Source organism: Gobio gobio, assembly GCF_949357685.1.
Source record: "Gobio gobio genome assembly, chromosome: 4".
In the NCBI taxonomy this organism is placed as follows: Eukaryota; Metazoa; Chordata; class Actinopteri; order Cypriniformes; family Gobionidae; genus Gobio; species Gobio gobio.
This window is the reverse complement of record NC_137100.1, coordinates 60709752-60732504: the sequence shown is the minus strand read 5'-3', so window position 1 is coordinate 60732504 and position 22753 is coordinate 60709752. Positions and strand designations below refer to the sequence as shown.

The following is a 22753-nucleotide window of genomic DNA, read 5'->3' as shown; positions in this document are numbered from 1 at the left end:
CTCAAGGCCGCATTCTGGGCATTCAAATCTTTTTAAAATGTTTTCGCCTTTTTTATGATAACGAATATAATCATCTGAATCTAGTAATTCTGACACGTATATAGATGACCTCGGTAATCTCTGTAAAATTATTAAATAAAAATTAAACGCCATTCTTGATCATCACAAGCGACTGCGATTAGTCCATGTCGACCAGCGCTGAGTAAAGTAACAGATACCATGTGACAAAGTTATCGGTGTGTTTCTTCAGCAGCAGTACAGAGAATATTTTTACATGAAACATGATACAGAGAAAATGTAATACCCGCTAAGTTGTAAATAAACAGCATAGACGAAAAACTGGATAATTATTATTAAATCCCTACATAACTGACCAATCACAGGCAAAGTTCTGTTCTCCGTGCCACGCCCATTCTGCTCAATATTCAGTGGTGCTGCAGTTGCATCCGCTTCTTTTTCTTTTTCTTTTTCTATGGATTTGTTCAGCAAGGCTTCTGGACGCTGGACGGAGGGGGATTGGAGATCATGGGACGGGCCATGGGAGCGTGGGCGGCTTCGTGACGTGGGTGAAGAACCACTGAACCAACACCAAACTGTACGAACAACAAAACTAAAGAGAACATACACCATGACCACAGCGTGTATTTATAATACAGGAATATATGTATAGTAACCAAAATAAGGTAAAGTGAGGTAAGGTAAAAACAGGTACATGTTTTTTAATAGAAAGGGACAACTTTTTTTAATTAATTAGATGAAAAATAAAAAAAAATGAACAAAAATACATGTATAAGTTACACATTCATAATCAAATGAATATATATATATATATATATATATATATATATATATATATATATATATATATATATATATATATATATATATATATATATATATTTAACAAATAGGCTATATATTTTATTACATATTTATTTTATCTTTAATAAAAAATAACTACATGTACAGCAACACAAGAATATTACAAATCATATATACATATATGATTTGTAATATTCTTGTGTGTGTGCATGTGTATGTATGTATATATATATATATATATATATATATATATATATATATATATATATATATGTATGTATGTATGTATGTATGTATGTATGTATGTATGTATATATATATATATATATATATGTATATGTATATGTATATGTATATGTATATGTATATGTATATATATATATATATATATATATATATATATATATATATATATATATATATATATATATATATATATATATATATATATATATATGTATATATATGTATATATATAGCCTAAATATTAATTTAATTAAATGTTTAATATTGTTTATCTAAATACAAGTATTAGGACTAAATCTTTTCTGTCTAAAGATAGTATTTGTTGACAGCAGAGTTCATTTGTTGAACATGTTTTGATTATAATTACTAAACATTATGAATTAATTAATTATAAATAAAATATAAATTAATTAACTATAAATATAAATCCTATAGGAACACCTGTGAGTGGGTGGGATATAAACATCTCATTGATATAAACATTCAGAGATTGTTTGCTATCTATTTTTGACAATATTTATTTAAGAGTCCATTTGTTGGTCATGTTTTGGTTTTAATTATATTATGATACAAAATATTTTATGGTGACAGAATTGCTATCAAAAAGCTTTCCTTTTAAAAGGATTTGAAGCATTTCCAGTAGATGGAGCTCTGTGCTAAATAATGCATTAAACTTCAGTTTGATTAAACTTCATGATCTTGACTTCATGACTCACAGGCCATAAATCTAAGTCTGAAGGCATTATTAGTTTAACCTCAAACGGAAGGCAGCAGTAGGAGGACTTTAACGGTTCATAACACCACCTACACTTCCACAGAATCACAGAGCTGAAAGAGTTTACATCCGTGATAATGATTTTCTATTGGACAAAGATGCTTTCAATTTTCATCCTGTTTGAAAACGCTAAAGGCTGGAATTCTTCTTCAGGTCAGATATAAATCAGGATATGTTTTGCCTCTACTCAGATTCAATGGTCACACTTTAGTGTTCTTTTTCTGTAAAGTAATTGCATTTCTCCTAGAGGTTTACAATACCGTGAATGTATTTTACCACAGATACTGTCTCTGTGCCGACCATTATTAAACTTCAGGCTTTGGACATGTGGAGACTGGAGATGGAGTGGAGTATTTTTCAGAAACAAGAAGGCAGAAATCAAACATATGAAATACAAGTTGGACGCACAGCAAACATGGATATTGTCGACAGCGTGCGTGAAACATCATTCCTCAGTTTTGCACTGATTTTTGTGTTTTGCACTAATGGTTTACAGTCTATTCACAGATGAATGTAAGCAGAGGATCACTGGACACAGTTCACACGATGGTCTGGACCTCACAGCTCCCGCTGAACTGTGTAGATCACTCTGTCAGAATAAGACTCATCTCTGACGCTTCACCATCCGGCTCTTGGAGTTTATGGAAAACCAACTATGGTAGGCATTTAAAGTTTGTTTTAAAAGTGCATGACCAAGAAGATGTAGTGGGGTCAAAAAGTCTGACAAAATTGCAAATATAAGATCTGCTGTCAATAATGCAAAAGAGAGACAAATATATATATATATAGCCTATGTTACGGTACAGGGCTTTCGGTTCGGTGCACGCACTCTTTAACAGTTAACAGTTGGCTTGTTTTAAGCGCGGAACACACTTCAATCCGAGTTCCCACACGAACATATAAAGTAATATAACTGCTTGTAAACAATGCCATCACATCACCTTTACCTCAGGCATTCATTCAGTGTTCACAGAATTTTATTCACTAGAGAAATCAACTCTTTCACTAAATATATGCACTATATAGCCTATTCATTATATTCTACTTAACCTGTTAAGTGATGTCTTGATTATTTCATGTATGTTCATGAAAATGATTATTTCAACAACGAAATTTTAGAAGTTATTGCAAAAACGTATGTGAAGTTTACATGTTGGCATACAATGTGTTATTTGAGTGTTGATTATTATATCTAAAAATAAATAGCTGTTTTATTCTAATAGTTTGGGCTCTGTTGTTAACCTTTAATATGAATGTGTAAGTAAGGGCTCCCTATATAGTTTACAACAATATCTTCAATTAACTTTTAGTTATAATTTAATTTATTTAAGGACAGGCAAATTTTTTTCCCAGTAAACCACTGTTTAATAGAAATAAATAAAAAGCAATTTTGTAAAACTGCTGTACCGAACCGTGACTTCAAAACCAAGGTACTTACCGAACCGTCAGTTTTGTGTACAGTTACACCCCATATATATATATATATATATATATATTATTATTACATTTTTATGTATTAATTTAAATGTGATTCATATATTGAAAGGCACTTTGACATTATAACCATTAAATCAAAATGCTTATTTCAGTATTTATTATAAATTAATTATCTGTGGACATAATTATTTTATTCTTTTAATCTTGAGGGTAAGTAAATTATATAAGCATTTGATCTTCCTCTGATGCTCTTTTTTTGCTGAGATCATTCCTTATGGCTTTTTTTTCTTTGTAAAATATCATTATACACAAATGTTAGATGTTTAAGTTTGGTCTGGTAGAGTTTATCTGGTGAGGCTGGTTGACCAGCATGCTCTCAGAAGTGCACACTCATCAGTGACGGTTGAGAGGCACATAACAGGCATGTTCAAAGTCAGGACAGTCATGGGTTAAAAGAGGAAGTTAAAGGGTTAGTTCACCTAAAAATGAAAATTCTGTCATATATGTATTTACTCACCCTCGTGTCGTTCCAAACCAGTTTCCTTTCATCTTCAGAACACAAATGAAGATATTTTCAATGAAATCTGAGAGCTTTCTGACCCTCCATTGACAGCTACGCAACTACCACTTTCATGCCCCAGAAAGGTAAAAACATCATTAAAGTAATCCATGTGACTCCAGTGGTTTAACCTCAATTTTATAAAGGGCTTTGTTTGAGCAAAAAAACACAATTTATTTACAAAATATTAATCTCCAACGTGCGTTCACGAGAGCACCACAATGCATGCAGGTTGTGTTAACGCGAGAGCGTTGGGGATTGATATTTTAGAAATGAAGTGGTAAATTATGTTTTTATGCACAAACAAAGCACTCATGTCACTTCATAAATTTAAGGTTAAACCATGAGTCACATAGTATGGCAAGCCGCTTTGACTTATTGGGCCCTATACAGATGCACTCATGGCATGACCGAATCCATGGCGCATGGTCCAAAAGTGTTGTACCTAGTCTCTAAATGAGTCATGGGTGTGTTTTGGGCGTAACGTGCAATAAACCAATCAGAGTCTCATCTCCCATTCCCTTTAAAAGCCAGTTGTGCTTGCACCATGGCAGATTCGCTATTTACATGGTGGAATTTGTGAGCGGAAAAACTGAACACTTCTCTAGAGAGGAATCCTTTTATTGTTAAAGGGTTAGTTCACCCAAAAATGAAAATTCTGTCATTAATTACTCACCCTTATGTCGTTCGAGACCTGTAAGACCTCCGTTCATATTCGGAACACAAATGAAGATATTTTTGTTGAAAGCTGATGGCTGAGAAAGGCTTCAGATAGGCCTCCATTGGCATTCATTACACTTATACTCCCAAGACCGATAAAAGGCACTTAAAATGTCATTACAAAGTCCATCTCACCACAATGACTCTACAATAATCTTACGATGCGACGACAATAGTTTTTGTGCGCAAAAAAAAATCAAAATAACACCTTTATCCAGCTTGTTATTGCCTTCCGCGTGTGCCTCCACGACGCATGCGCGAGAATATGACGTAGCGCCGGGGCTCGGGATTCCATGAAATGCACACTTAAGCCCCATTTTGAGCATTACGCCGAGACCTAAAGCACGATCAATGTAGAATCCAACAGCTGAGATACGCGCGTCTTCCTCTGATTGTAAACAAATCACTTCTGGGTCATGTGTCCGAACGCCGGATCTGCGTCATATTCTCGCGCATGCGTCGTGGAGGCACACACGGAAGGCAGTAACAAGTTGGAAAAAGGTGTTATTTTGATTTTTTTTGCGCACAAAAACTATTGTCGTCGCATCGTAAGAATATTGTAGAGTCACTGTGGTGAGATGGACTTTGTAATGATGTTTTGAGTGCCTTTTATCCGTCTTGGGAGTATAAGTGTACTGAATGCCAATGGAGGCCTATCTGAAGCCTTTCTCAGCCATCAGCTTTCAACAAAAATATCTTCATTTGTGTTCCGAATATGAACGGAGGTCTTACGGGTCTCGAACGACGTGAGGGTGAGTAATTAATGACAGAATTTTCATTTTTGGGTGAACTAACCCTTTAATAGTTTAAAATGTTTGTGTGCTGCTGCGCGTCCCTGTGTGTGTAATAAGCAGAGTGTACGCGCATTGTGTACCTGCCTATAGGCGCATATTACTAACACACCCTTTAAATAACACAAAAAATACTGCGCCATTGACTTTAGGCCAGGTTTTTGTTGGTCAATGGCGCAGTCGTTTTCAGTTCCTCAAAATAGCAACACACCAACAATGCGCCTGAACACACCTGGTTTTCCGACCAGCACACCCATGGGTGAACAGATGGGCATGAGTGCATTTGATATTTAAACAATATGGTGCTGGATGTGAAAATCATTTGTGCGTCAGGCTGAAACTAGCAAAAAACACTTGCGTCGCGGTCGCGACTGGCATTGCATTGCGTCGGGTGTCTGATAGGGCCCTTAATCATTCGCAGGATATGACTTCTTGATATCAACAATTACATTTTCACTACAGTTAATCAGGAATTAGATTTCTACTAGTAATAATAACAATTTTGATATCATGATATAAAAAATTATCACACTGAGAAAAAACTTTTGTAGCTAAAGGGTGCATATTGGTACCTTAGAGATGCATATTAATACCTAAAAAGAACAAAAGTGTACCTTTTGAAAAGGTACCGCCCCAGTGACAACTTTTGTACCTTTTGTTCTGAGAGTGCAGGAATTACATCTCCACTGGAATGGAAAAAAAAATTATTGTCAACAAAGACGTCATCACTCACAAAAATATACGAATTCTTGATATCAAGACTAAAATTTTAACTAGTAAAAATTACAATTGTTGACATCTGTAATTGTATTTTCACTAGTTAAGTGTCACCATTGGCTGCCATTCAAATTCAGTTGTTGATATCAAGAATTGATTTCTTACTAGTTGAAATTCCAATTTCACAAATCAGAAATACAATTCTTACAAGTAAAAATTATAATTTTTGACATCAATAATTACTTTACTAGTAAAAATGCAAATTCCTGATATCAAGAATTCAATTGTCACTAGTTGAAATGTATTTCATGATATCTAAAATGGCTTTCCTACTAGAGACAATCGAATTATTGATATCAAAAATAAACATTTTTACTAGTAGCAATTCAATTGCTGATTTTAAGAATTAACATTGTTACTAGTACAAATCGAATTCCTGATATCAAAAATGAGCATTTTAACTGATATCAAGAATTCATATCCTATGGGAATGAATAAAAGTCAAAACGGCTTGCCATAGTCACATGATCACTTCAATGATATATTTACTCCCTTTTCTGAGGCTCGAAAGTGGTCTTTGCGTAGCTGTCAATGGAGGGACAGAAAGCTCTCAGATTTCATCACAACGCACACAAAATGATACATCACGTTTACAATAGCAACCAAACACAGACAATATGCTAAAAACACCTCAGCAATGCCCTGACAACAAATCATGTGACTATAGCATTGTGGCGACAATTTCTGAACATGCAAACATCGTTTACATTCGTGGAGTGTTTGGATGGTTCTATAAACATATCTGTTCATATATTTACTCGTTTTCTTGTAGGGGAGATGAACTTGACTCACGATGATATCAAGATGTTCCCAGATAATCAGGTGTTACGGGAGGGCTCCACTGTGATGTTCTGCTGCATTTATCCCACAGAGACACACATCACCTCTATGTTCTTCAGCAACACTCCCTACAAAGTCATCAACATAAGCCCACAGGTCAAAGCCATTAGAGTGGAAAACATCAAAGTCACAAATGCATTCGGTGTCAACTTCTACTGCGGGCCGGACAGTGAAGTAGTATTGAACTATGTCACCTGTGAGTACTAGAGGTCAACACAATTTTGAAACAAAAAAAAAATTAATAGGCACCCTATACAGAAAGGGACAATTAAAGATTAATAGGCACCCTATACAGTACAGGCTAAAATTTTTCTTACGCTATTTCTGCAGTAATAATGAGATTTATTACTTAATCTCAATATTTATTAACTCACCTCAGTATGTTACGGTAATGGTGGAACAATTATTTGTCAAGGCTTTTGCATTCTCTCACAAACGTTTTGTGTTCCCCCGAGAAACTTAGCAAAATTTCTTGGGGAAATGCAAAACATTGCATCCCATCTCATTTTTTTTCCCCACCACCATGGCCCTTTAGGGGCTCTGTATTATATTAATTGAATAAAGCACAATTCATTTTGTGATTCCTGAAGTTCCAAAAACAATTAAAAAAGAAATATATATATATATATTAAAGGAACACGCAGACTTTTTGGGACTTTAGCTTATTCACTGTATCCCCCAGAGTTAGATAAGTCCACACATACCATTCTCATCTCTGTGCGTGCCATAACTCTGTCTGACGCACACACCGCTAGCCTAGCTTAGCACAAAGACTGGAGGTAAACGGCTCCAGCTAGCCTACTGCTCAATAAGAGACATACACAGCGCCTGAAAATAGTCCCCAGCACGCTCCCTGTGTAAGCCGGTTGTCATGTTGGTTATGTTGACGGAAGTAAGCCTATTTTCAGGTGCTGTGTAATATTATTGCGCCGCTGCACCCATGGGAAGGCACAAAGTTCCTTGATTATTACGCAGGAATGAGAGTATAGCTCCTAGCCATATCGGTCTAGTACACAATGTAACTATACACATCACAAAATGTAAATAGGAAAATGTTGGTGTTATTTTGTCACTTATTGAGCAGTAGGCTAGCTGGAGCCGTTTACCTCCAGTCTTTGTGCTAAGCTAGGCTAGCGGTGGGTGCGTCAGACAGAGTTATGGTATGTGTGGACTTATCTAACTCTGGGGGATATGGAGCTAAAGTCCCAAAAAGTTGGCCTGTTCCTTTAAGTCATAATTCGGCCCCTTTGGAAGCTTGAAATGTGATATATTGTAATTCTTTCTGAACGTCATTAGATAATAAAATAATTTGAAAAAACAATTTTATTTTTAAGACAGACAGCACAAGCACACTTTTGAAAGAAATATTTTCCCACTAAATTGAATATAAACATATTTAAGACCAAAGACAACTGTTACATTGAAATAAGCTTTTTTTGTAAAGTGCTATACAAATAAACTTGAATTGAATTAAATTCAATTAAGAAAAATGCTATAGTAATCCATTACAAACTTCCATTACAAACCATTTTCTTCTAAGCATGATGGGATGCTTCTGATGAGAGATTTTAATGTCTGCTAAACCACGTTCAGTTCCTCCTGAGAAACTGCAGGACTTCAGATGCGATACCGAAGACATGCGACGCGTCAACTGCTCATGGAAAATACGCAGAGCTCCTAACCTAAAACACCCGCAGAGAAGGAATTACACATTACTAATCAGGTTAGTCTGATTTTATCACTACTAAAGAACACAGAGTACTATCTCTGTCTCTGTAAGGTTACCTGCAATGCCTGCTGATTTTCAGTGGAAATTAACCAGTGGCATAACGATTAACTGAAACACCTACCTAAGAAGGCTTTACAAAAGAGATATGCAAAAGACAGAAAAGATTAAATAGATATAGCGAGTCACGACAATACACAACACATATATTCATATATGCTCTTAAAGGGATAGTCCACACAAAAAGGGAACTTCTGACATTATTAACTCACCCCCATGTCTTTCGATACTGGTACACTCTTAAATATAAAGGTTTCAAAGGGATTTTTTTTTGCAGTGATGCCATTAAATAACTATTATTCAGTCACCAGTTCTTAAAAGAACCACTTTCTTTTATTACATTTGAATAATCTAAAACCTTTGTGGAATGTAAAGGTTCCATGAATGTTAAAGGGTTAGTTCACCCAAAAATGAAAATAATGTCATTTATTACTCACCCTCATGCCGTTCCCCACCCGTAAGACCTCCGTTCATCTTCAGAACACAAATTAAGATATTTTTGTTCAGCAATGACATTTACACTCTCAAGATCCATCAATGTCCTAAACACATATTTAAATCAGTTCATGTGAGTACAGTGGTTCAATATTAATATTATAAAGCGACGAGAATATTGTTGGTGCGGCAAAAAAACTAAATCACGTCTTATATATTGATAACCGATTTCAAAACACTGCTTCATGAAGCTTCGGAGCGTTATGAATCAGCTAGTCGAATCATGACTCGGATCGCGTGTCAAACGGCCAAACTCATAGATATACATAATAAAGGCGAGATGTCTCGTCTGCGCTGCTGGCCAATGGAGGTCGACGTCCGCACCTGGCGGCCATCTTGTCACAGTCAGCTCGCTCACTCGTAACATTGTGTTTTAATGGTGCATGTACTTTTTAAATAACCATATCTTGCTCAATTTTCTACTGATTTTCAAACTGTTTGTTTTGTTATAAACGTCAGATATGTAGTTATGACAGCATACTTAGGAATAATTATTCATAATTTGTTCAAGCATCCAGAATTATAGCCACGTTAATAATGTTTGTAAGAAACCAAACAATTTGTAAATCCGTCAAGATTTCAGCGAGATAAGAGTATTTGTGTTCGTGCAGATCACTCGCCTTACATCAAGTACCACAGAGACCTGCCTGTGACAAGATGGCCGCCGGTGATGACGTTAGAGACTCCGCCGTAAGACATCTAGCCTTTATTATGTATATCTATGGCCAAACTGCTGAAATCACATAACTTTGGCACTCCGAACCGCTGATTCGATTCACTGATTCATAACGCTCCGAAGCTTCAAGAAGATGAACAGAGGTCTTACTGGTGGGGAACGGGATGAGGGTGAGTAATAAATTACATTATTTTCATTTTTTGGGTGAACTAACCCTTTAAGTTATTTGTGGAACCGCTGATGCCTTTATTTTTAAGAGTGTGTTATTTCTTCAACATATTTTGAAGAACGCTTGGGGTTCACTGAACCCCATTGACTTTCATTAAGGACAGATTTTCCAAAATATCTTCTTTTGTGTTCATAAGAAAGTAATACAGGTTTGAAATGAGTGTGAAGCAAATGTCATTTTTGGGTAGGGCTGTGCGATATTGAAGAAAAATGCGAAATCCTTGTTAAATAATGCAATATTCGATATGCGATACGATAGTGCTTTAAGTGTGTAAAATCAATTTAAATTATATTTTAAAAATTATTTAAAAACTGAGAAAGATACCATTTATGTGTTTCACATTCTTTCTGGGAAAAGAAAGCATTGACAGTTTGAGTGTGTAACAAGACACAACAAAAAAAGAATGGCTTGTGCGCACATTTCAGTGTGTTTTGGACAGCAGACAGCACAAGACTGCAAAGAGTAGTTTTTCGCAATTTATTGTGTTTAATAACACTTTTTAATGTCAAGCAAGTCACATAAGTAACAGTCATGTGCTCAGTCTATTCTCTGCTATATGCGTTGACCTAAAACATACAAATTTCACAATGTTGAAGTAGCCTATTAAAATCATTCAGATATTGTGTGCCCTTGCGATATGTGCATTTGTGATATTTCGATATATTGTGCAGCTCTATTTTTGGGTGAACGGTCCTATTAACTGTGTTCAGCAGGGCGGGCGGAATTCATACTTATTTTAATTTTGACTCAATAAAAGTCACTTTGACTGCATTTTCTCCTTCAGTGACTCTACATTTGTCAACTATAAGCCTGAGTCCTGCAGTTTTGAAGTCGTCCCACAGCAGATCCACTACAACCTCACCTTGCTTGTGACAAACCCTTTGGGGCAAGAGAGCGAGTCCTACATATTCAATATCACAGAAAGAGGTGAATATGATTAATTTCAAGTGACGACTAAAATTCATACAGCAGAGTTTGCAGCTTTGAGGGATCATACAGCTCAGTGATGTGGACAAAGATCTGGGTCAGATAAGCAAAAGGTTGTAAGTTGAAAACTCATATGAACTATCACCATTATACTCTAAATTAAGATGCTTTACCTCAGGTTGCAGAGGGATTGCCCTGTCAATAAGTTAATTTGACATTGTTTTGAGAGGGAATAATGCCAACATTTTGGGATCACCTCTTTAATTTCTTAACCATTCAATCTCGCATTAGTTTTTCCGGTCCCTGTGCGTCTTGACGTGACTGCAGGTGTGTTGGATTCAGTGGTGGTCTTACAGCTCAGTGGGAGTTTCAAAGGACTTCTTTTGGTTTGCCAGATTGAACTTGAACCAAGAGGGACTATACAGGTAATGCATCACATTAAAGGGATAGTTCACCAAAAGAAATGGAAATTCTGTCATCATTTACTCATGTCGTCCCAAACCCTTAAGACTTTCGTTCATCTTCAGAACACAAATGATGAGATTTCGGTCCTCCCAAAGCTCTGACGCTTCAAAACGTTCATAAAGAGATTGTAAAATAATCACTTTAAGGTGTTTTTTTTCTGGTTGCACAACATATTTTTGTTATTCCTCTGAAATGAGACAAGAGGGACTTTCATAAGCTCTATAACCCTGAAACACCACATCAGATAAAGTAAATTAACTTAACAGAAATGCTGAGGCACGTCCTGTGTTGTTGTCTTACAGGAGTTAGATAAGAATGGATCTGACGCAATGCAGCATTACACATTTAGACTACTGCACCTGAAGCCCAGCACAATGTACTCCACTAGGGGGCGCTGTCGAGTGCAGGGGAACGACTGGGGGCGATGGACACCGCAAAGGCAATTCATCACAGGTAAGTTCATGAAAGAATGATCACCAATAATAGATAGAGAACTAAGGAGTTTTCACAATGGGGACCAGGGCTTGACATCAACACCCGGCAAATGCGGGTGTATTTCAGCAGTGGCGTGTAACGCAGTTACTCCTACTAGCTACTTTGGCAGGTTGAATTTTATAGGCTATACAATATATACAGTTTTCAATTGTAGTCTGAAATAATAAAGTAAAATGTAGTATTTTTTTTCGATACAAATCAATTCTGAAATATCTGAAACGCTTCCAATACTCATTTTCCTCAGAATAGATACGCGATACCAGCTGCTCTTTCTCTCTCTCATCTCTCAGACAGTGAGTTACACACAAACTCGCCTCCCCTCACTCGTTTCATTTGCTCCGGATGAATATTGTTGGTGCTACAGGGCTTGCATTTTGGTGTGGCGATTACCCGTATTGTGCATAACTTTACTCATTCCCGCAGATTTTGTGCTCATACCCAAAGTGCGCACTCATAAGTCCGCCTCTCAGAACTAAATTGAGTGCTTTTTCGCTGCTTATTGACCTTAAACTGTCAAATACACACAAAATAATGTCAAAATGCTGGTCTTGGAGAGTATTCAGGTAAACACAGTCAGTTATGTCTTAAGTGAATATGAAAGAGACTTAAAGTGACAAGTACTGGTCTTAAAGTGACAGCAGCCTAATATACCTAGTGCTGAATTAAGAGATGGTATTAAAAATATCAATATGAATAAAGCCTATTAAATGTTAAACATTTTGGCTTTCAATTATACTGTAATGTTGAATGATTATAATTACTTATTTCATCCACAGAAATTGAGAAAAAATTGTTTGAATAGAGACATCAGTATCAGTTACTGGTATCAGTCATACTGGCCTTCATTCACAGTGCTTAGAAAAAATGGCATTAAATAAATATTTAAATTATACTGTGTTCATGTTTTTACATTAATTTGGAGATTCGATGTGAAAATATGTATTACAAATATATATACTTGCAATATAAACTTTTGTGTTAGATGTGATTAATTGTTACACACACACACACACACACACACACACATATATACATACATACATACATACATACATACATACATACATATATATATATATATGTGTATTATATATATAAAAAATGATGAATAAAATGATATATATTTATATATACATTTACTTTTGGCCTTGTTACAATGACGATATAAAAGACATATTTAAGTCATAAGATTACCTTATGAATTCAAGAAAATACAAAAATATAGTTCTACATTGGCTTTGGCTTGCTCAGTTGGGGACACTAAATATTCAACTATATTACTGATGAGCTCATTTCAATTATCATAAAGTCATAAATAAGAGATACAATGTTGAAAATATGATTTTAAAAGTCCTCATTATTAGATAAAAAGTCAACTATATGACATGCTAAGTCATTGTGAGATCAACAGTTGAAATGAGGACTTTCTGAGATAATTCTGAGATAAAAAAAATCTAAATTTTGGATTTAAAGTCAAAATTATGACTTAAAAATCTAAATCTTAATTAAAAGTCCTAATTATGAAATAAAAAGCTGAAATTAGATTTAAAAAAGTATAAATTATGACCAAAACACACACACAAAACAAGACATTTAAGAGATATTTTTATAGCTAGATTTGTTTTGCTTTTAATTTTTTGATTCACACTTATAATAGTAATATTTACATTAGTTTTCATTTTGTGAAATATATTTTTTACATGCGTTTTTACATTTTGAAAACAGTTTTTACAACAGAAATGAATCAATCAAAAACTTACTTTAACATTTCATCTAAAGCAAAATGAATTTCCTATCATCACTGTAAAGCTGCTTTGAAGCAATCTGTGTTGTGAAAGGCGCAATAGAAATAAAGGGAACTTGACTTGACATTATTTTGTTCTGCAGAGCCTCTAGTGACCGTAGATCTGTGGAGACGAATCCGGGACGATCCCAATCGCACCGTCACACTTGTGTGGAAAACTGTAAGTTTACATATTCAACATTATTCAGACTTATTAAGGATTTTCACCATGCATGGTACTTTATATCATGTTTAGTACAGTTACTGGCCGAAGTGCATTGCAGCTATATTAGCAATATATTTTTGGTATGTTTTTTTTGTACATTTTGAAATGTATTTAAATAAATATATATATATATATATATAGTGTTTTTTGTTTTGTTTTTTGCTGTAACAACACAAACAATCGTATAAGCAATCTGTGTGAACACATTTCCCGCTTCCTCAGGTCAGCAGTGACTCACAATCAGATATTGAAGCCTATGAGGTGTGTGTGAGCAACAGAAATCCACAGAGGACTGTGTGCATGAATGTCACACAGACGCAGACAGAACTACCCTTGGATCTTCATATGTGTGACATCACCGTGAGGGCCGTCACTCAATCTGGCTTATCTATACCATCCCACATCACTATTCAACGCACTTCAGCATTTACAGGTGACAAGCGTAATGCTCAATGTTCATGGGGTTCATGTATAACGCGAGATAACTGACTGTTGTTACTGCAGCAGACACACAGAAGGAGAAGAGGATTATAGGTAATGCAAAAGGATTTCAGCTCACCTGGACGAGGGACTCTGCCGCCACATGTGATTACATCGTAGAGTGGTGCATGCTGGGTATTGCACCCCCTTGCAACTTACAGTGGAGAAAAGTCCCAGCTAATCAGAGCTCCTTAAACCTGAACGCAGGTATAAAGCTGTTTGTATGTGGTGCCATATTCTTACAATACAAGTAAAAGTAGTACCGTTGATGTGTTTTTAGATATGTGACAGCATTACTGTATATATATAAGTAATCCAACGCTCTCCATTGACTTTGCATTGCGTGAGGCAGCCTCCTTGTCATTTATGAAATGAAAACAGAACAATGTCTAAAAGCTGATATGTGACAGGGTGTACAGCAAACAAGCTAAAAAACACAGAACTAAGTTTTTATAAGCCGTCGCCCCAAAAAACGAGCGTTTAAGGAGACAAAAGTGGATACAGGCAATAAGACGTGAAGCTTCAGCAGGAAGAATGGGTACATTTTGGGATCCTGATAATCAGTATGCCTATGTGTGCAGTAAACATTTTGACACTGTTAAGTCAAACATCCCAATATCAGTTTTATATATTATATTTCCTGTCGCTGATTACGTTCCCCTCGTGGTGTAGTTCTGAGTGTAATATAGCGTGTCGCACTCTGGCTCAATGGCCTGTATCCACTTTTTTGTCTTTAAACGTTTGTTTTTTGGGTCAACAGCTTATTAAAACTTCTGGGTTTTTGGTTCTGTGTTCATTAGCTTGTTTGCTGTACACCCCGTCACATGTCAGCTTTTAGACATTGTTCTGTTTTTTGTTATAAGTCATAAATGATAAGGAGGCGCTTCACGCAATACAAAGTCAATGGAGACGATTTGATTGTTTTTGCCCCCGGTGGGCGTGGTTTTCAGATTATGACGCATGTCGCTCTGTCTCTATAGTGAGCCTAGGCAGAATTTAATGATTTTTTAAAGCATTTTTTTTTTGAGCTTGCACAACTGTATAAAGACTGTAAAAACATTAGGGTTGATGGTAAGTTCACTTACTATATACGGTGAAAAGCTGTAATAAATCAAAACGAACAAAAACAAGTAATCCTAAAATGTATATATAGTTAATGAGATATGATTCATCACATGACTTTCTCATTACCACTCATGTTTTTGTTGGTTGTTAGCATATTATAAAGGTGCGAAAGATTTTAGCACATCAGTAGGTTGGTATATTAACCTTATATCAGTTAATACAATATAAATATCATTTTACTGTAAATTTAAGTTCAATCTGTTAAGCCAAAATGTTGCTACTATATTTTTTTTAGTGTAGATATAAAAATGCCCATGGCCCATGACTTTTCCAGTTCTAGAAATCACACTTTTAAAATTAGACCATGGGAATCATGGTTCTTCAAATAAAGAAGAAAAAACTGAATTAAAAAAATATATATTTAGATTTTGAGGGCCCTATCATACACCCGGTGCAATGTGGCACCAGGCGCAACGCAAGTGTTTTTTGCTAGTTTCAGCCCGACGCAGTTATCATTTTCACGTCCAGCACCACGTTGTTGAAATAGCAAATGCACTCGCGCCCATCTGTTCACCCATGGGCGTGCTGGTCTGAAAACCAGGTGTGTTCAGGCGCATTGTTGGCGCGTTGCTATTTTGAGGAACTGAAAACGACTGCGCCATTGACCAACAAAAACCTGGTCTTAACCTGGTGCAAGCGCAACTGGCTTTTAAAGGGAATGGTAGATAAGGCTGTGATTGGTTTATTGCACGTTATGCCTAAAACACACCCATTAATCATTAAGAGAATAGGGACAACCCTTTTGGACCATGCGCTGGGCACGCCAACCATTTTCCCCGTGGATTCGAACACCATTGGAATCACCATGCACTTCAGACCATGCGCTTAGATCGTTAAAATAGGGCCCTTAGTGGTTTATTTTAATGCTTGTTTTGTCTTATTTTAAGTCATCTTGAGGAAAAACTAGGTTTTTTTAATTATTGTTTAAAATCTCTGTAAAACTGACATTTTTTTACAGGGGATTTTAAAGCAGGAGTTCAATACACCTTTACAATCTACAGCTGTAGCGCTGAGGGACATCGACCTTGTGAGAAACAGATCGGATACTTAAAAGAACAGGGTAAGAGTGCACACACACACACACACACTTTACCTGCTACATATCTATAGGGCATTAAAGTAAATAAACAGCTGCTTATACTGTACTAGAGGTGCTATATTGCATTGGAAAAAATTACAAAATGTTCTGTATCGTGCAATATAACATATAAATAGTACATTTTTTGGTGTGTGTGTGTTGTGAAGAGCCGACACAGAACCCTACACTGGACACTAAACCAAACATAACTTGGTCATCTGTAAACCTGAAATGGAGTTTCAATGAGGAGGATCCGAGTCACGCTGGATTCATCACAGGATACGTGATCACGGTACAAGAAGATTCAGAGGCCGGCTCCCGTCTCAGTAAGTGTTGTGATGCCCTTAAATGAGAATGAAAATATATAATAAAGTTTCTGTAACATGTAGATCATCTACACCCTATAAAACATGACATATGAAATAATAGTCAGAACAATAAATTTTTTTTGTAATGAACCGTTTATTGAACCTGAAAGACAAAATCTAAAAAAGAAGAGTTTGTATATGTGTTTTTTGTTTTGTGTCATATTTAATACATCAGGCTTTTATGCCTCATATAGTATGATATAGTGAGAATATGGAGCTCAGACTCAAGGAGAAAAAAAACACTAAGCAAACATATTTGGTGCATTTGCTGATATAGACAAAAGGAAAGATAAAATTATGATCACTTGTAAAGTAAATCAATTAGATCTTTGTAAAGGTAATAGCAGCTTACTTACCTAAAATGCATATACATATCAGTTGTCAATCTATATCTCCCAATAATTTAGTAAGATGATATTTAGTTGCTTAGTTTTAGAATCAAAGTCTTGTAGTTGTAAAACATATAATGCAATAAATACAATGATGATTGAGAGACGAACAAACCGTCCTCAAAAGTTTCTAATCTATCAAAATTGATGGTTTCTAAAAAAATGATATATGGATAATCAGGTTGCTTCACTCCAGTAAGTGTTCATCTTGAAATATTACTAACAATAGAAGTTTTTCTTACGATTTTTTATAAAAAATCAGTAAAGATTGTACAGACACGTGAACCACGAGCTGAAGGGGACATTTTTACAATTACACTAAAAGGCCTAATTATAGCATAAACTATAAATCAGAAAACAGAAGGCATGTAGTAGATTGTGTTCAACAGATTTTCCACCGCAAAGTTTTGATCATGTTGATAATTAGAGTTAAGCAGCTATTTTTTGTTGTTGTTGCCATACGCCAATTGAATAGCGTGAGAAAATACATTTTAATCTCACATTATATTACTAACCCGTCCGTTACGCTCCCCTCGCTGTTTGTTCTGGCAGGTTCCTTCAGACAGACCGTGGGCGATCCTCACAGCAAGTCTTTCACAGTCAGCGGTCTTGCGGAGGACCAGCCGTACACATTTCACCTGGCAGCATGTACGTCTGCAGGCTGTGGACCGGAGACCACCGCCACCTTCAGAACCAGAAAGAACTGTGAGACAAACGCCATACGATCACATGCACACTAACAGAAATGAGTTTTATAATATAACAGTGTTCTGCAGTAATAAACTACACTGTTGTGAGTTCACCCCCAAAAATGAAAACTGTCATCATTTACTCACTCTCATATCATTTAAAACCTGTGTCACTTACTTTCTTCTGTGGAACATAAAAGCTGCTGTAATATTTTTTACAGCATTTATTAATTTTGGTTAAGTGCTTACCAAGGCTGCATTTATTTGATAAAAAAACAGTAATATTGTGAAATAGTCTTACAATTTAAAAGAAATGTTTTCTATATGAATATATTTTAAAATGTCATTTATTCCTGCGATCAAAGCTGAATTGTCAGCATCATCACTCCAGTCTAATATGATGATTTGCTGCTCAAGAAACATTTATGATTATTATCAATGTTGAAAACAGTTGTGCTGCTTAATATTTTTGTGGAAAACGTGATGCTTTTATCAGGATTTATTTGATGGACAGAAAGTTCAACAGCATTTATTTGAAATAGAAATCTTTTATAAAATCTGCTTTCTTATAATAGAGAAGACAGAAAAGCACAGGACGCTGATAAAGACTTTTTAAAACTAATAATACAACTAAACGCCTAATCTGATTATTTCAATATTTGACAAATGTTCTACAAAAGTAGGTACAAAATAACTTTTTTAGTGTGCAAAATGCTCCACAGAAAATAGAAAAGGTTTGTTTGCATATTCACAGTGAATATTAACTATATGGTTTACAATAAGGTTTCATTAGTTAACATTAGTTATCTACTTTAGTTAACATGAACTAATACTTCTACAGCATTTATTAATCTTAAATGTTAATTTCAACATTTATTAATTTAATACATTATGGAAATCAAAAGTTGCATTTGTTAACATTAGTTTATGCACTGGATTTGTATTAACTAACAACAAAAGATGAATAAATATTGTAACACGTGTATTGCTCATTGTTAGTTCATGTTAGTTAAAGGGATAGCGCACACAAAAGTGAAAACTAGCCCATGACTAGGTGTACATGACATTCTTCTTTCAGACGAATACAATCTGAGTTATATTTAAAAAAGTCCGGGCTCTTGTAATGGTAGTGAATTGCTGTTTCTGTTTTGTAGTCCATAAAAGTGCATCTATCCATCATATAACTGCTCCACACGGCTCCGGGGGGTTAATAAAGGCCTTCTGAAGCGAAGCGATGCGTTTGTGTAAGAAAAATGTCTTTAAAACTTTACAAACTGTAATCTCTAACCTCCACTACCTGTTGTACGCGCGTTCACGAGAGACTGAGTTCCAGCGTAGGACGCTCCGGTGAGAATATGTGTTACTAACTATTATTTTGTGGACAGTTTCATAATGTTGAAGTATAATAGGAGGTGATAATTCTCTCCACAGATTACCTGCTGGCAGCCAGGATTTTGACCCCTCTCCTGGTTTTGGTCGGTTGTTGCTTTTGCCTGTGGTCGTACAGAAGCACGTAAGTTCTTATAGTATATTAGCTGTGATGGTGATGGACTGCAGTTTGTGTCGGTGATGTGCTGATGACTTCTGTCCAACCATTTCCAGGATAATAGGATTTCCAAAAGAAACGTTCAGCTTTCTGCACCTAAAAGCTCTGGACCTGGATGAAGATCTTTATGAAGTAATTCATTATATTGATGCTGTAACTGCAGTGCCTCTATTTATTTTGACAGCCCAAACCAGCCTAAGTTGGTTTGATGGTCTTTTCTGGTATCCCAGCCTGGCCATGCTTGTCTTTTTTTGGCGGGTTTTAGACATATTTTAGGTAATTTTCAGCATGTGAGCTAAACCGGCAGATAACAGGCTTGAAGAGGTTTGAAAATCAGCTTAAACCATCTTAGGCTAGTTGAGCTGTTTTTATGAGCAGGTTGCATTACAGTTACAAATATATCAAAGTGATGTTCTAGTTGAGCTCTTTAACTCCGCTCTCTATCTATCTGTCTGTCTATCTGTCTGTCTGTCTATCTATCTGTCTGTCTATCTATCTATCTCCATCCATCCATCCATCCATTATATTTTCATAGAAATGAAAATTCTGTCATGTTTTCCTCACCCTCATGTCGTTCCAAACCCCTAAGACTTTCGTTCATCTTCAAACACAAATGAAGATCTTTCTGATGAAATCTGAGAACTTTCTGTCCCTCCATTGACAGCTACACAACTACCACTCTGAATGAACCTCATTGGTTCTCAATGAATCTCAATCCAGCTGCGTAACACGAGAATGAACCTCATTGGCTCTTGCTGAAGCTCAAACGTGCTGCGTAACACGAGAATGAACCTCATTGGCTCTTGCTGAAGCTCAATCCAGCTGCATAAGACGAATGAACCTCATTGGTTCTCACACATCAAGAGAACATGCTTGAGCTTCCACAACTGATGTGTGTGCTGATGAATGTTTATATAAACCCGTCTCCGGCGTGATGACTCCGATTGTTCGAATATTACAATTTAATAAAACTTAAATCGATATGTCATCCTCAATAAACCCGTCTCCGGCGTGTTGCCTCCGATCCTTCGAATATTCCGATCTATTATGATCTCTGACCTGTAAAGTTGCCAGAATAATAATAATAATACGCTGTTTGTTAATTGGCCAGAGGAGAACTGGCACCCCGACTGAGCCTGGTTTCTCCCAAGGTTTATTTTTCTCCATTAGGTCGCCTGATGGGGTTTTGGTTTCCTTGCCACTGTTGCCTCTGGCTTGGCTTGCTCAGTTGGGGACACTACATTTTTCAACTAAATATCCAAATAAATCTAATTATTAAACTAAATTAACCATATAAACTAAATTACTGATCTAATTACTGTTCTAAAGCCCACACTGTCACTGTATGATAATTGAAATTGAACTGACGACATCACCGTTTTCTCCGGAGCGGCTGTACGGCCGAATAAAATTCTGTTGCATTATTTTCCTGTTTAACTCTGTGAAGCTGATTTGAAACAATCTGCATTGTTAAAAGCGCTATATAAATAAAGTTGACTTGACTATATGTAAATAAGCCTAAAGGAAATCTGTTCATTAAATAAAGCGATTGAGTCTCTGCAGAAAATTTGGACTAAACCGCTCAATTCATATGGATTATTTTTACTATCTATTTATGAACTTTTTGAAGCGTCAAAGTGGTAGTTGTGTAGCTGTCAATGGAGGGACAGAAAGCTCTCAGATTTCATCACAAAGATCTTCATTTGTTATTAGATGAACGTAAGTCTTATGGGTATAAATATTACCCAGTAATTTTTTTTTTACTTCTTGACAGTTTTTTTTGCTCTTTTCAAGGCGAGTGAAAAAATCCTTTCTCTGATGATAGAGGACTGCAAATGGTGCGATGTCGAAATTTTAGATGTGCCGCCCACCACGACAGAGAAAACATGGTTGGTGAGCGCAGAGGATCCAAGTTGTGCATTCATTAGCCCTAAAGTCACGCCACCATCCTGCCATCTCACCGCAGACATGCGTGCAGCCACAGGTCTCACAAACTTCACTTACATGTCCTATGTGCAGCAAGACGTGCCTTCAGAGCTGCTGGAGACTCCTGAGACGGAAGCCACAAGACAGGAGTCTGAGATCTCAGGCTTTTCAACTGACTATGTCACTTCTGTTGCCAAGTCATGAAAACTCACAGTTACACAGTGATATTTTATACACACACCACCAAACAATATGGCTCTGCTGATCGGATCACAAAGATGTTCAGTGAGATCACAACGTCAGGACCCCTCTTCCTTCTGCAAAACAGCCTTTAAAGACAAGAAGTGTTGTGAAATGCGATTTTTGCAATATGTGACACTTGAGATTTTGCAATATATTCCAGGTTCTTTATCTGTGTTTTGCATGTTACACAAAGTACAAAATGTTCTCTCCTGAGTGAATGTGTGTTATGAGGAACACTTCAGAATCAGGTTAATATGTTTCATGAACTAACAATGAATGTGTTCATTTTGAAAGGAGGACTCTTTTCTATTTGAATATATGATAAAATGTAATTTTCTCCTGTGCTCAAAGCTGTATTTTCAGCATCATTACTCCAGTCTTCAGTGTCGCATGATCCTTCAGAAATCATTCTGATATGATGATACGAGTCATTTATTATTATCAGTGTTGAAGACAGTTGTGCTGCTATATATTTTTCAGGATTCTTTGTTGAATAGAATGTTCAAAAGAACAGGATTTATTCGTAGTAGAAATATTGTGTCATATCTTAAAAATCCTCACTGACTTTTGAACAGTAATAGTGTAGAAATGAACATTAACCAAGATGAATAAATGCTGTGTAACGGATATAATAATGCTGTTTAAGTATCGCTCATTGTTAGTTCATGGTGCATTAACCAATGTTACCAAATGACAGTATTTCTGGTCAAATATTATCGCTTTTTCAGAGCAATGTGCAATTGCCTATACTGTATATTCTGCCAAAAATCTTGGCTTTACATCTGAAATAAATGATTCGAAGTCTACTGAAATTGGGACGAATCTAGTACCAATCTACTCCTAGAGAAGAGGTAAAATGC

At 36.0% G+C, this 22753-nt stretch overlaps 1 protein-coding gene across 4 annotated transcripts; it reads left to right on the top strand.

Moving 5' to 3' along the window:
* The first annotated feature begins 454 nt into the window (after positions 1-454).
* On the top strand, positions 455-22710 carry osmr (oncostatin M receptor). Of its 4 annotated transcripts, none has more exons than XM_079815865.1 (17): positions 1871-1996; positions 2125-2276; positions 2351-2501; positions 6900-7163; positions 8561-8690; positions 10938-11080; positions 11372-11505; positions 11848-11998; positions 13928-14004; positions 14272-14482; positions 14557-14736; positions 16613-16714; positions 16900-17058; positions 18042-18194; positions 19610-19691; positions 19781-19856; positions 21519-22710. In XM_079815865.1, exons 1-17 carry the CDS (start codon positions 1921-1923, stop codon positions 21852-21854), a joined length of 2577 nt encoding a protein of 858 aa, XP_079671991.1. In that variant the 5' UTR covers positions 1871-1920; the 3' UTR covers positions 21855-22710. The 4 variants fall into 4 exon arrangements, with proteins under 4 accessions (XP_079671992.1, XP_079671991.1, XP_079671990.1 ...); XM_079815864.1 differs by having other exon boundaries at positions 14554-14736; positions 21519-22702; XM_079815867.1 differs by having other exon boundaries at positions 1893-1996; positions 2340-2501; positions 14554-14736; positions 21519-22702.
* The last annotated feature ends 43 nt before the right edge of the window (positions 22711-22753 follow it).

What these genes read in the sequence shown, in the direction of transcription:
- osmr (XM_079815864.1), top strand. Translation starts at nt 1,921, where the DNA reads ATGATTTTCTATTGGACAAAGATGCTTTCAATTTTCATCCTGTTTGAA. An exon ending in ATTCAATATCACAGAAAGAG is followed by an intron (nt 11,081 to 11,371) that starts GTGAATATGATT and finishes ATCTCGCATTAG; the next exon opens with TTTTTCCGGTCCCTGTGCGT. An exon ending in CTGTGGTCGTACAGAAGCAC is followed by an intron (nt 19,692 to 19,780) that starts GTAAGTTCTTAT and finishes AACCATTTCCAG; the next exon opens with GATAATAGGATTTCCAAAAG.